Consider the following 14,693-nt stretch of genomic DNA (forward strand, 5'->3'; position numbering starts at 1 on the left):
TATGGTGGCTATACATGACACTGAACACCAGTGGCCGTCCTCCTTACACACCCTTCAGTCATATACACAAGAAATCTCCAAGTTCTGGAGCCTTCTAAAATCGATAAACAGACAAAATACAGCTCTAAAAATCACCATAAAAATAAATAATTCGAGAGAAAAAGAGTGACCTTTAAAGATATAATAGAAAAGCAGTCCAAAAAAAACTTTCACTTCTTGCAGGATGACCCCTTTTGTGTAATGTTAAATGTTAGTGGCGACAGATTACTTTCTAAAGCTTAACTGGCAAGAAATCAGCACAGTTGCCTATTGAACTGTGCTGAATAAACACAGACATTAAATTATCTTTTCAGCAGAAAACAGAATTGCAACTCCCAGCAGCAATGAACTCACGTCTGCTGTACCTGGCTTGTCAACTCTCTTTGCGTTTTTACAGGTCTGTAATAAACCACGCTACGCTTACAAACCCCCACAGCACCTTTTTATTTAAAAGGGTAACTTGGAATAAAAAGAAAGATGTTTGCCTATTATTGCTTTCTTCCTTGACTATACACAGCAGGACTCCATATACAGCACAGTATATATTCACTGCTGAAGCCACTCAAGACACTAAATTATAGGTGCATTCCTGTTTGTAAGACAGACAGAAAAAGTAATTATCCTCCCTTTAAAAAAAAAAAAAAAAAAAGCAGCACTTGAATACATATAACTAAGTATTTAATATTTATATATAATTTTATATACCAGTACACAGCAGCAGGCTCTGGCCAAACCCTTGATATCGTTTATTTTAGCTTTACCTGTGAATTCTGAGCATTTTGAAGTTATGGATGACAAACTATTTTATGCACTGTAAACACCTAGCAACAAACACTAAATACTGTCAGTATGTGTGGCAGTGTTCCCCGCCCCTGTGCATATTTTTGCGTTATATGTTGTATGTACTGTATATTGTAGCTGGTACACGGGATATAATATGGGTTATGAACACAAGTGTTTAAAATGTATATTTGTATTTGGGTACGAGGATTGCACAGCACTTCACGTGCAGGTAAAACGTAATATGTGAGCACGGGAAATTGCACTAGATTAATTCACGTGCAGTTGTACCGAGGTTCCAACTGAACGATTGATTAGCAATCGAGTCTCGGTACGGCTGCACAAAAGCAGCATGTTTCCACTCACTCTGGGTTGTGTGTTCGGGAGGTTGAGAACGAGTGAGGGACTATAATATTTATGATTGCTACTACTGTTGGAGGGCCAGCACTCTACTTGTGTGTTTAGTGTTGTCAGTTTTGTTTACCTTTTTATTTTGGCCGCAAGTGCCGTGTCCTGTTTTGGTGTGCTGTTCGTTTGTTTAAATCTTATATTTTGTTTATTAAATGCTGAGCGCAACTAAGCGCTCAGCTTCACCAAACTCCATGTCTCTGTGTGTTCTGTGTTGGTCCGTTTCTTGTCTGACGTCACCCACTACAGCTGCAACCGGAACATCACAATCCTCCGCCTAAAAAACCGACACCTACCTTCTAACACAATGAGGCGCCTTATGAAAGAAGCAAACAATGACAATGGCACCAATTGGGCTAACAAACAGTGGCAAGACACGTGGAATAATAACAACCACAGACTGAAACAGTTTATTGACAAAGTATCTAACAAACCCGCTGGAAACAACCTACCCAGACAAGCCTGGGTCAAGCTGAACTGACTAAGAACTGGACATGGCCGTTTCCGGGCCACCCTACACAAGTGGGGTCTCACTGATGACCCAATTAGCGAATGTGGCAACGGCTAGGAGCAGACGGCCGACCACATTCTTTACTCCTGCCCTCGCTTCAGGTGCCCCGGCAACTTCACCGATTTGGATGATGCCAGCCGCGACTGGCTGAGGCACCTGATTGTGACACTACAACTATGTAACTTCTGCATATTAAGCACATACAAATATATATATACCCACTACAGCAGTCTTTGTGACAGTATGTTAAAGACTGCTTTAAAAGATTATAAAATCAGTACACACTTTATTTTTACCATATCATGTCATCTATGGAATGTTGGACTGTTTCCACTAAAAAATCTACTTTTTAATAGTGGTTTGATAACCTCCAGCAATTCCCCTGGTTATCAACGATGTAATGATGTACAAATTATACAACGGGTTGGTTCAGGATATCTTTGAGGAGGTGCTATACCCATGTACTGACACTTAGTAATTACAGGATATCGGAACCTCATATACAGTGGTGTAAATCAATGCCAGGTTGTGTATTCACCTAATCTAAACAGTCCTAGTCCATTACTTTCTTAGGTTTGTCATCTTCATAGATTTTAATACTAAACATGGCAATTTGGGATCCATTATATTAATTAAAATCCCCTTTTAAAAAAAAAAAAACATGGAAAATATTTTTGTTCTCTTAACCCTAAAATACCCCCCTACCCACTCAAGTAAACAGAACATAGTATTCAGATAAGTAACCATTTACATATACACAGGTTTCCTAAGAAAAGAACAGGTTTGTGTTTGTTTTTTGTCATTTTACTTTGACCTTGATTTGTTTTAAGCTATGGAAGGTTAAACTCAAAATGCATTATAAAAGCACAGACTGACCATTTCCAAAGAACACAATTTAAAAAAAAAAAAAAAAAAAAAAAAATAGTTTGGTTCTCCTGAGCATTACTTTGTATTTAATTGTTTTCTTCAAATCACCAATACCTATAAAATATCACTGTTCTCCTCACCTTGTGTCATTTCTTGCACAAGAAAGAAGTGCATTGCAAAATGACCCTGGCAGTCAGTGGTAGTCATATTAAAAGGCATATCGACAAAAAAGGACAGAGTAGTACCAAAAGAAAAATATGGAAAGAAAATGTATTTTGCACCACTGCCATCAGTTGCTGACAAAGAATCAAACACGGTCACTCCCTGTGTGTTTGGCTCCATCTACTGTACAATGGGAGAATAAAAACTCAAGAAACTCAGCTGTACTGGACTTGCACAGCAATTGATTAACACAGAACTACTTAATGACCATATTCTTGATGCTGCTAATTCTTACAATTACATTCATAGATAGCTACTGTACTTCTATTCCTAAATTATCAATATTGAATGTGTAATATACTATGAAGAGAGGAGTCAGAAAATGTTGTCAATGATGCATGCATATATAATTAGAAAATCATCTTTGGTTGAAAATATGCACCAATAAACAGTCCTTGTGTTACTATTACTGTGTAATAAATGTAATGTGCACACAATCCTTTAAGTCACAAATATCATACCAGTTTGTTTTCTTGCATGTAGATTCTTTGCAGCTTTGGACAGCCCTTTGCTAGCACCACCATGCCTTCATCAGTTATCTTGTAGCACTGACCAAAGTGGACATCTTTCAGCTCAGAACAGTGTTCTCCCAACTACATAAAAAAAAAAGATGTTTAAGGAAACAAACACATTGCAGAAATTACTTTTTTTTTTTTTTTTTTTTTTTTTATAAAGTACTGTTCATCTTTTTGTGCGTCACTAAAGAATTATCTTTAGACATCAAACAATGCACTTAAACTAAATAAAATTACTCTTTGATTAGAACAGATTGCAAAGACTTCCCAAAAAGCGTTAGATAGCTGCAGCTGCTAAAGAAAAATTAGCAACACCATTATCTGAAAACAATAACACACATTTTACAAATCAGGAAGCATCTAAGAACAATTACCACAGTAATAAAGGCAGGCTCACTGTCTGTTAGTTTTAATTTAATGCAACAATGTAAACATCATATGAATGATTGCTCCATTTAAAATTAAAACAGCATATTGATGCATTTTAAATGCATGCACAATGTATATTCAAGCAATGTAACATCTATTATAAACCACACGGTGAAGCCAAAAAATAGCATCTGCTATTAGTGCCAACCAACAAACAAGTGTGATTTATTTAAGGTGTGATAAGTGCGATCAGTTCAGGAATATTTTGTCATAATCATGAAAGCACGGGCACATTGAACTACAAAGAATCTACTGGAAAGGTATTTCTTTACAAATCTGCCTACAGTACAGTAACTAAGTGAATTTCAAACTAGTGACCTGCTTGAGGGCTTCGTCGGTGAGTTTATCCTGGTTCCCCACGTGCACCTTTTGCAGAAGAGGACAGTGAGTGGAAATGACAAGGAGAGAGAGGTCACTAAGTTGTTTGCATCGGTAAGCTGTGTATTTAAGAAGACCCGGGCACTGGGATGCCAGGGAGCGCACCCCGTCATCTAAAACGTTGCGGCAATCAGAGATGTTAATTTCGGTCACATTCTGCCTCCTGGCGGCAATCTTTACAAGAAGATCATCTGTGACCTACAAAAAAAAAAAAAAAACAACAACAACAACAACAACAAAACAGATGCTCTGTAAGGACGCACCTAAACTTTTCTAAAAGCATAGTCAGTAGTTGTATTACACAATCAAAAGGAGTAATCTGATCAACCTACAGCTGGGATAAGCCACTGATAGATTTGTACAGCACTGGGGAAATCACCCTTGATTGCATACACCACACCTGAGATTAAACCTAAAATAAGTGATGAATGCAATCCGGGAGATTCTATAACGACTACAGCTGTGGTTTACCCCGGAGTGGTATAAGTAGATCAAAATCAACCCCAAAGCCAAAAATACAAAAAGTTTTAGCAGAGGGGATCTCTAGTGCCACCCCACCATTGGCCCCAATAATGATGTACTTTGTAAAGTTTTAAGTTGCTGAAAGATCAAAGTGGGCATAATTGCAAGTTTTGCTGACAAACCTTTTTTTTTACTCCACACTAAAAAGAAGGAACACAACACCAGGGCATACAGTACCCGGATCTTGCAGTAATATAAACTGCTTGACTCTACATTTTATTGCAATAAAGTAGCATACAACTTTGGTTATAAAGACTGATCCCTATCATAAGCTGCACAATATAAAGTTAATCTAGAAAATCTTATAAACAAAAAAAACAGGTCCTCTATGATATTCAGCCCCTGCCCCACCTCTGCACACACCAGATCTCTTGTAAATAAACAAACATACCTGCTGTCGACCACTGAGGTCGATCTGCTTCCAGAACTGAAAATCTAAACACAGATCACACCAGTACTTGCAAACTAACGATGCAGAAAGGCAACGTTCCTTCACGGATAGATGAGCAAATATCTAAGAGAAAAGTGAAAAGATATGTAAAGCACATATGATTAACAGCAGAACCTAATGGGTTTTTTCTTCATACATTTTTGAGAAATATTATGTAGTATGCTATACAGGAAAACCAGTAATTAAAGACACATTAACTAGAGGGAACTTGTTCTTGCCAGCCAGTAATAGAACAGATGTTTTTTTTTTTTTGGGGGGGGGGGGGGGGGGGGGGGGGGGGGGGGGGGGTATCAGTAAATGATAGAGGAACCTTAATTAATCAGCCATGTGTCTTCAATGTGCACGTCTAAACAGAGTGTATCTATTTGGGTCTGCAGTGCTTTTGAGGGCACACCATGAACATTCATAGAGTACTGCAGTTAATCCTATTTTCTGTTAGATCAAGCCCCGTGTCTGCTTAGTGCACACTGTCATTTTGAATAATGCAATTCAACCAGTCTTTGGATTTGAATGGATGCAAGATTTTTACCAAAAATCTGAATCGGTAAACAAAAATATTCAGTATTAAAAAGTAATTTGATGATAACATAGATCTCTCAACACTTGTATAAAGAAGTTTATACATTCAGATGCAGTATCGGGTTTTAAAGCATTTAAATGTCATGCAAGCATTGCCAGCTGAAAACAGTCAATCACCTTAATCAAAAGACTCCATTAGCATGGCTGTTAAATTCATATTAGACTTCAATTTTCTTAACGTTTTGTAGTTTGGTGAGCTACAACAGGTAGAATGGGTGTGGGCATATTGAGTAGTTTGTGATTTCCTGTTTTTGAAAGTATTGCATGAGAACAGGAGAAATGTGAAGATCTTATTTTAAAAAAGTGATACTGCTTTCAGATGTCAAATCTCTTCATGCATGCAAGTAACAGAGATTTTTTTTTTTTTTTTATGCAATCCTTATGTAGGATTTTGAGGCAGTATGACCAGGACGGCTGGTGGTGAAGTCAGGGAATGAATGGAGATCAACACAACAACAGACTGTGGTAGGAAACGCACTGCTTGCCCTTTTTAATAAATAAATGATTTAACGGCATGTTTGCCATTGAAGTAAATAGACAAACAAAACCATTCAAAACAAACAAGTACCATGCTGAGGTGGTTTAGCACCAGTAGCAATTGCTTTCTTTAGATTTTAATTCTTTCTCCTCTCTTCCATACCTCCTCACTGTACACCCAATCCCTGAGTGAGTAAAACACTGCATCTTTTATGCAGCTCTACCGAGACTCGCAATCATTCAATTGGAATCTCGGTACATCTGCACATGAACTGATTGTGCTCCCCATGCTTCCATCCCAATACCCACTTCAATCTGCACGTGCAGTGATTGTGCAATCCCCGTGCCAAAATACAAATATACATTTTAACAACACTCGTGCTACATAGCCCCACATTATATCCCATGCACCAATATATACACCAACAACAGCACACCACAGACAACATAAAACACAAAAATACGCACAGGGGTGGGGCACCCCACCACAGGCTGACAAAAAACCCTGAAGAGTTTACAAAAAGGCAATGCTTAGCCTCTGTTGTACTCTGTGTTATCCGTGTCTCAGTCATATACTTTTCAGGGTTGGGGTCAATTCCGAATGGGATTGGAATTTGTTGGTAAATTCCAATTCAATTCAAGAATTGGAATTTTAATTGAAAAAATCTTCAGGATACAGAATTGGAATTTGAATTGGAATAAAAAATAGAATTTAATTCCCAGAAATTCCACTCATTTTAAAAAGTCAAATGCCACATTTATTTTATAATATAAAATTATATAGTATATCACTATAAACAATACTGATTGCAACAGTATTAATATATAATTTCAAATACTGTATCTTAAGCATGGCTCAAGGCTTTTAAAACTTAGTTTTTTGCATTTTTGTAATGAGATGTTTAAGAGCTACAGTAGTCCTTTGTTTTCCTTAATATTTGTTTTTCTTTATTCATTCATTACTTAATCCTAATCAAGCACACCTGAATGAAGAGTAATGACTTGCCTTGTATAAAGAGAAGCCAACAGTACCTCAGTGAAAGGGGAGTAGAAGGAGGTTGGTGTTGTGGTGAGAGGTTTTGGTTTGTGCTTTTGATTGGATTGGATTGCTTTTTGTGTATGACCTTGAACTGCTTGGAGAACCCTGTTGGCTGCACTAACCCTGTTTTAGAAGACTACCTGATTTTTACATGTGAACTCTGGACTGGCATAACTACTGTGAGATTTGGATGTCCCTTGAAAAATAACATCATGCATAAATGTTCAAATACAGATGCAAGGTCTGGAAAGACTACAGTCCTTATTCACTTTGGTGAGCCAACTACAAGTGGTACAGCAGGAAACCATCATGCTACATGTAACCACTGCAGTACACCTGTCTGTGATTCACCCAAAGCAACAGCCAACTTCAAAAGGCATCCAAGTAAGTACATGGTGTCATGATGGATTTTTTACCCCTGAAATGTCTTAGAAATAATCAAATTATAAAACTTCTTTAACACTCAAAATATGAATCTTTTACAAAAGCAATTAAGTACCTTCATTCATCGGTTAACTGTTCACCACATTGGCCATACAGTTAATGCTAAATACAAACATGTATAGATTAGCTAACCCGTACTGCGCTCACTCTTTCTTATTCTCCTTGAGATTAAAGGCCTCTTTCATGCATGGTTATTGGTGACTAAATAATTAAGCAATGCCCATTTGCACGTTGTTCTGGTTTAGGTTTTTGTATGGATGTGATTTACCAAAGTTTTATTAACGATTTAGCCATCAAGAAAAAATTTAATGAAGAATGATTGGTACATGATACATTTTTCTTCTTCAGAAAAAACACCCGAGGTCCTGAAGGCGCCTGAAGATACAGGTATGAACAGATCTATACAACTTGTCCAGACTGCGGTGGATGGCCACCCTCAACCCATGAAATTGCCAGCTACAGACAGTCGTCCAGTGGTTGTGACTGACAGCATTGTTAGTTACTAAGCTAATGGTCTTCTCCCTCTGTCTGCTGTTGAAAACAATGATTTTCGCAACATCCTCAGCTTGGCTGAACCAAGGTTCAGCAAGCCCAGTAGGAAACACATGAGCCAGACGCTTATTCCTCAGCGAACTGCCAGTGTCAAAGATCATTTGAGGGTTCAAATGCAACAAGCTGAAGATATCTGTCTTACTATAGATCTGTGGTCAAGCAAGGACATGAGGTCATTTTTTGGGATCACAGGCCACTTCCTTTTGGATTTTGCTCTTCAAAGCGTCATGTTGTCTTGTCAGCATTTTAAAGGTAAACATACAGCATCTTTAGAATGTATGAGGAGACCATGGCATACTACAACATAGCAAACAAGGTATCAGTGATAGTGACTGATAATGCTGCCAACATGGTGAAGGCATTCACTTTATTCCCACCAGTAGAGGTCCAATGGTGAAACCGATGAGGATAATGATGAGGCAACTGACCTTGAAATGGTCAGTGTAAGCGAGTAGCTAGATTATTTTCCACCTGAACGCAGTCCATGCTTTATTCACACTGTACAACTTTTTGTCCTCGATGCCATGGAACAAGCAGACCCTGTAAAGATATTGATGACAAAGTTTCACAAACTTGTTACATTTCGCAACAAATCTACAAAAGCCACTGAGGTCTTAGAAGGACACTTCAAACTGCAGCTTGCAAATGCTACCAGGTGGAATAGCTAGTTGAAGATGACGAGGTCCATCTTGGGAGTCCCTGGAGAGGTTTTGCCAGATCTTCATGCCCCATTCAGTTAACGCCATATGAACTGAAGCTCATAGGAGAACTCTGTGAAGCACTGGAGCCATTTGAGAAAGCCACTGATAAATGTCAGGCAGATAAGGTAGTCACAGCCAGTTATATCATAGCATGTGCTCGGGGTCTCCATCATGCTGTGGCAGACTTAAGGGCAACCTACAACAGTAAGCTGGTGGTGACCATGCAATCCTCAATAGAGAAACGCCTTGCCAAGTTTGAGAACATGGAGTGTTTCCACACATTTCAAATTGGACTGGTGCATGGGTGAAGAAAGAAACAGCATCAAGGAAATGTTGACTGACAAGGTCAGCTGTCTCTCCTAAAATGACTGCCATGGCAAAGGATTCCTCAGCCCCATCAAAGAAGTGCACAAACCTTTTTGCATACATAAGCAGCCAGCCAGCCAGCCATCCTTACTTAGCCCAACTTGCCTGCAAATACCTTTGCCAGACCTGCTGCATCTGTCCCTGTAAAGCATATTTTTAGTGTGGCAGGCAAGATATTCAGGCCAGAGAGGTGTAACTTAAGTGATAAAAAATTTAAGGAACTTATTATGATCAAATGTAACAATTTTGAATAACAAATGCTGGTTTAAAACAAAGTAAAATCATACTAAAAAAAAACTAAGCTGTTACTGTTTTGTTTGTTTTTAATATTACTAAGGTATAAAAATATTTATAGAAATATTGAGTGCGTTTTAAAAAATGAGTGGCATGTAACAACACGGGAGTGAAAAACTAAAGGATTAAATAACAGATGAATAAAGAAAAACAAATAATTAAGAACTACTGTAGTTCAAACATCTCATTACAAAAACGCCATGCTTAAGATACAGTATTTGAAAGTATATATAAATGCTGTTGCAATCAGTACTGTTTACAGTGATGTATAAAATAATGAGTGGAATTTCATGCAATTTCATGGAATTAAATTCTATTTCCTTTCATTCCAATTCAAATTCCAATTCTGTATCTTGAAGATTTTTTCAATTCAAACTCAAATTCCAATTCTTAAATTAAATTTGAGTTTACCAACACATTCGGAATTGACCCCAACCCTGACATTTTTCAACATACTGTAATCCCAATTGCTCTGATGTAGGGTCATAAATCATGGGGGTGGGGTGGGTAAACACATCCACAATTACTATCAGCACCGCTTCTGTATATCACTGAAATGATCGTCTAACCTTCAGCACCTCCTCTGTTCGGATCTAGACAAGCCTGGTCCTGCAACAATGCAGATGGTTTGACTGAATGCAGTTTCAGGTGGAGAAACACTAACAGAGACTGAAGTTCTGATCTTTAATTGATTTTTAATTTTTTTTTTATCACAGTATTACAGTATATATTTACGAAACCTTGGATTTTCATCCAAGTGTTTCATTGGTCACATGGCCATCTATAAAAGTCAATCTTGCCTGAAAAAGTGGTCTATATTGCACATCATCACACTGTCACCTAAACCAATCTCCAGAACATTCTCAACAAGCTCCCTCACGCAAAGAAAACACCCGCTTTACTCTCCTGCTTCATCTGTGCAGAGATAGTTACTTCTACCGGTTCATTAAAAAAGCAACAACATATTTAAATTAAAAGGAAAAAGACACCTTCCCTGCAAGTGTTAAATTAATTTTTTAAAAATATATATGTCTCTGGATAAGAACACCTCCTAGAGAACACTTCTAAGGGATCACCCTTGTGATGTTGCGGATTTTTCTCCATTGTAAATGCTCTGGCTAAAAGAACAGGAACTTCACTTAAAATAACACTTTCTTGGCACTGCTAGCGATTCGTTCACTATGGATACAGTATTGTTTTGTAAAAAAGCAACTTATTGCGAGAGCGGCTTGAAGGACACCGACTGGTTTATTAAATCTTTCCAGAACTGCCGTCATATCATTCAGTTGTTTTGTATTCTGATTTCCACGAGTGCACCTCATCGCTACAAAATGGCGGAAACAAAACAGCAAAATGCGCTGCTGTTTCTCTTGCTACACAAAGTTGGAAATTGTTCAAGCTGTTGAAAAAAAAAAAAAACCTGAATCAGTTGCACAGCAATTTGGTGTTTCCCGTTGATGAGTTTCTTCACCATTCTGTTAAACAATGTGCATGTCTTGTATATTGCTGCTGCATTTTATAACGTGTAGGGGTGCTGTGTTAATTTAGTTTGACAGTTAGTTTATTAATGTCAAGTTAACCCTAAGTAACGACCATTACTTTTTGCTTCTGCCATTGCGATAGCCCAAAACACACCCACCAGCTAATTTCATAGTACGTAGCGATTTAAGCTTTTTGACCGTGTTGTTTTGCTTTCGTTTTATTAATGTTAGTTTGTCTGTTACGCCATTATTCTGCTTTTACCAATTCAGTTAATTTCATATGTTGATGCAGGTGCATCATGACAAGTAATAAATATTTATTTATTTATTTATTGATTCATATTGTGTCTGGTGGCTAACTTCGTCTTAGAGAACACTTTGGCGCTAAGAACACACTGCTTGCTTCCTGAGGGGTGTTCTCTTAGCCGGAGACATTCATGCACTGCAAAGCTTTTTCCAAAAAGAGGTGCCAACCTTAAGGCACTTTATATATGAACGTCTCCTCAGTTAAATGACGTATAAACCATGCATACTTTGCTCGATGATGCTTGTAGAGACGAGGTTGGTCGCACACTCAGAAATCTCATCTTTCAGACTGATTCCTCTTACATTTTGTTTCAAAAACCTTTTATTTTTTAAAACAAAACATGAAACGAACACAACGTGTTTCGACACAGTGTGTCTTCATAAGGTGTTGCATCGATTGTCAATTAGAAAACAAAGCTTTATCACATATAAAAGGATACCAATCAATCCAAAAGTTAATCTTTAATTGGATAATAGCCATAGACATTATTAAAAGTTACAGATGGCAAATTTCACCCATCATAGCATTAACTTTCAATTATTTTCAATGAGGGTATGCACAATTGAGTCGTTCTGACATGAACTGGTTCACCCCATTTACATAAAGATCCAGTACTGATGCTTCAGGATAAGTGACGAAATTAAAAAGCAATTTCTGACCCACAATTGCTCCTCCTCAAGTGCTGCAAACATCCGAAATATGGTTTTGGTAAAATACCTTTCAGCATCTAGGTTTTTTGTACTCCTACAAAAGTTCATGGTGATGGAGTACTGTCCGACATAGAAAACAAGTAAACAAAAGCCCTCACCTTTAGCAGGATTGAAGAAGGTAGGAGGTTAACATTGGACACATCAGTCTCAAACACTTTTAATTCCGGCAGGCTCTTGTGAGTTGCAAGTTCACTGCTCTCGGAGGAGCCTTGGTTGGTGGTGGTGCTGCCCTCCCCCAAGTCCACCTGCAGCCCCACCTTGGAGCACTCTGTGGAGGAGGAGGAGGAGGAGGAGGAGGAAGATGAGGGCAAGCTGCACAGATGGATGTGGCACTGGGCTGCTGGGTCACTGACCACCCCATTTTCAGTCACCTCCTGAAAAGTACAGCGCGGCTGCTTGCAGGGCGTGCACTTCTGTACCCCTCCACACTTCCTCTTGCATACCATCTCAGCGTACTCAGTGGAGACAGTTCTGAACAGCTGAGGCCCAATGAACTTGGTAGGGACACTGGAAAGCAGGCTCTTGCCCTGTTCTTCCCAGAGTTCCTTTGGAGACAGGAGAAACTTGGCGCAGTCCTCCGGAGTACTGAGAGTGGCGTACCGCTCAGCAAGCTTGGAAGCACTCTCGAGCTGGTTCTCGTCACTGCTGTTGGCGTTGCTGTGGACGATGAAGCACAACATGCACGGCCCGTGCAGGAAGCAGTTTCTTCGCAGTTTCCTTTTCCTCTTCTTCACACGCTTACCATTTTTCGAAAGAAGATGGCCCATATAGATGACTCAGGGTGTCTCTGTGAAATATTTAAGTAAACAGAATATGCTGGTATTAAATTGATCTTTAGGAACTCCATATGATATTGCTGTGGTTTTCAAATGTATGCAGATCAATACATGAAAATGCACCACAAAATTTACTAATCACAACAGGTTGTTTTAAACCTTATTTAGAATGCAGTTCATGGAATAAACAAATTTTGCAATTATTGTCACATTATGTTCAGGGACTACCTGCTCCCATGCAAGGTAATGTATTTGTGCATCTCAGTAGACCAATTACTGCTAGATATTCATTGGCTACCACTCATGAGGTTAACACTGTACTTCTAATGTACACTGTATATAAAGTTGCCATGTCACCCAGCTCTCAGTCCATTAGAAACAGAATGCCTTATTTCTTGACCTCATACAGTTTGAAAATATAATTAACCAAACATTGTAAAACATTAGTGTTTTTTTCTCCCTCCCCCTCTCTCTCTCATATAGATATATTGTTTGTGTATATATATATATCTACATATATATGGTCCAACTTTGTAAACCATACTTTGATTTATTGAACCATTTTAGACTTGTAAAAGACATCACATAGCACTGAAAACTGATGTTGTAGGTATGGTGGCACGCTCCAAAACATTGCAGAATCTTGTCCTTCTATTAATTTTAATGTTTAAAGCATCCTTGTAATTTGGATATATATATATATATATATATATATATATATATATATATATATATATATATATATATACTATACACAGACATGGGGTGAATTTTTTCAAACGGTTCGGAACCTAGCATGTGTGAAAAAAAAAAAAAGTAATGTTCCACGAAAAACACACAGGATTATGATTTTGAAACGCCAGATCTAAATATAGAAATTTTAATTAACAGCTTTATCTGCTACGTGTATTCAACTATAAATACGTATTAACAACATGTAACAAAAGTTGTGAATAACCCATCTCACCTGGCTGCCTAACTTAACGGACCTATCTATACCCAAACTAGGAGTAGCCTGCGGCCATTACCTCTACATCAATCAAGATTATTAATACAACATTAATACAGTATATACAATTGAGCTTAATTGAACAATTAGTTTATTGGAAATAAAAATCATTATGGGCCTTCTTTCTAATAATACTACAAATAACATGCAGTCAATAAGACCCTAAAGGCAGGCGGATTTCTACGACATGGCATGTAATGTGCAGATCCACAGGTAGGCTCCTACCACATATCGTACCGTTTGGTTTTAAAAGGCAGAATTGTACAACCGGAGAGAAATCAACTTTGAAAGTGATTTAAACTGCTCTGTCTTACTCACAGCAATGTCCTCTCACCAGTTCACACAGTCCTGATCACCTCCAACTCCTGCTTTCATAATCCGTGTATAAAAAAGAGCGCTGAACAGTTATAAAAAGTGTAGCATCCACAACATTTGTGAATATATACAATACGTTACTGCTATCTGCACGAAAATGTTCCGGAAAATACACAGAAAGGGAAATCCTGCCCCATGCTAATGCCGATTGTAAGAAGTTCACGTCCCTCACCACTAGAGCCCTCCTCTTCTGGTTCCTAATTGCAGATATTTCCTGCCAGTCAACAGTAGTTCCACCAATAAAATGTGTCTATCCGTGTATAGGGGTTTACAGCCTACAAATACTAGGAACAAGCTGCAGTATGAAGGGAAGGGACTAGAACAGAGTTGAGTTTTGGGGATTCATAAAGAACTCCAGCTGACATAAAATAGTATTGGGTTTGCACATTTCAACTGCAGCACCTATCTCCCTACATACTTATTATCCCCAGATTTGCTAAATTAACTTTCTTAATTGAATT

The 14,693-nt window shown here is 38.2% G+C and overlaps 1 protein-coding gene across 1 annotated transcript in view; it reads right to left on the bottom strand.

Moving 5' to 3' along the window:
* The window catches only part of fbxl17 (F-box and leucine-rich repeat protein 17), a 111,059-nt gene extending 96,727 nt beyond the window's left edge, over positions 1-14,332 (bottom strand). Inside the window, exons 1-5 of the mRNA XM_041270876.1 lie at positions 14,192-14,332; positions 12,171-12,859; positions 5,063-5,185; positions 4,090-4,347; positions 3,289-3,420 (exon numbers count right to left, since the gene is read on the bottom strand). Coding sequence (XP_041126810.1) covers positions 3,289-3,420; positions 4,090-4,347; positions 5,063-5,185; positions 12,171-12,839 — 1,182 coding nt within the window. The 5' untranslated portion in view covers positions 12,840-12,859; positions 14,192-14,332. The remainder of the gene's footprint in view (positions 1-3,288; positions 3,421-4,089; positions 4,348-5,062; positions 5,186-12,170; positions 12,860-14,191) is intronic.
* Between the last annotated feature and the right edge of the window lie 361 nt (positions 14,333-14,693).

This window comes from Polyodon spathula, chromosome 2 (genome assembly GCF_017654505.1).
Source record: "Polyodon spathula isolate WHYD16114869_AA chromosome 2, ASM1765450v1, whole genome shotgun sequence".
NCBI classification, from domain to species: Eukaryota; Metazoa; Chordata; class Actinopteri; order Acipenseriformes; family Polyodontidae; genus Polyodon; species Polyodon spathula.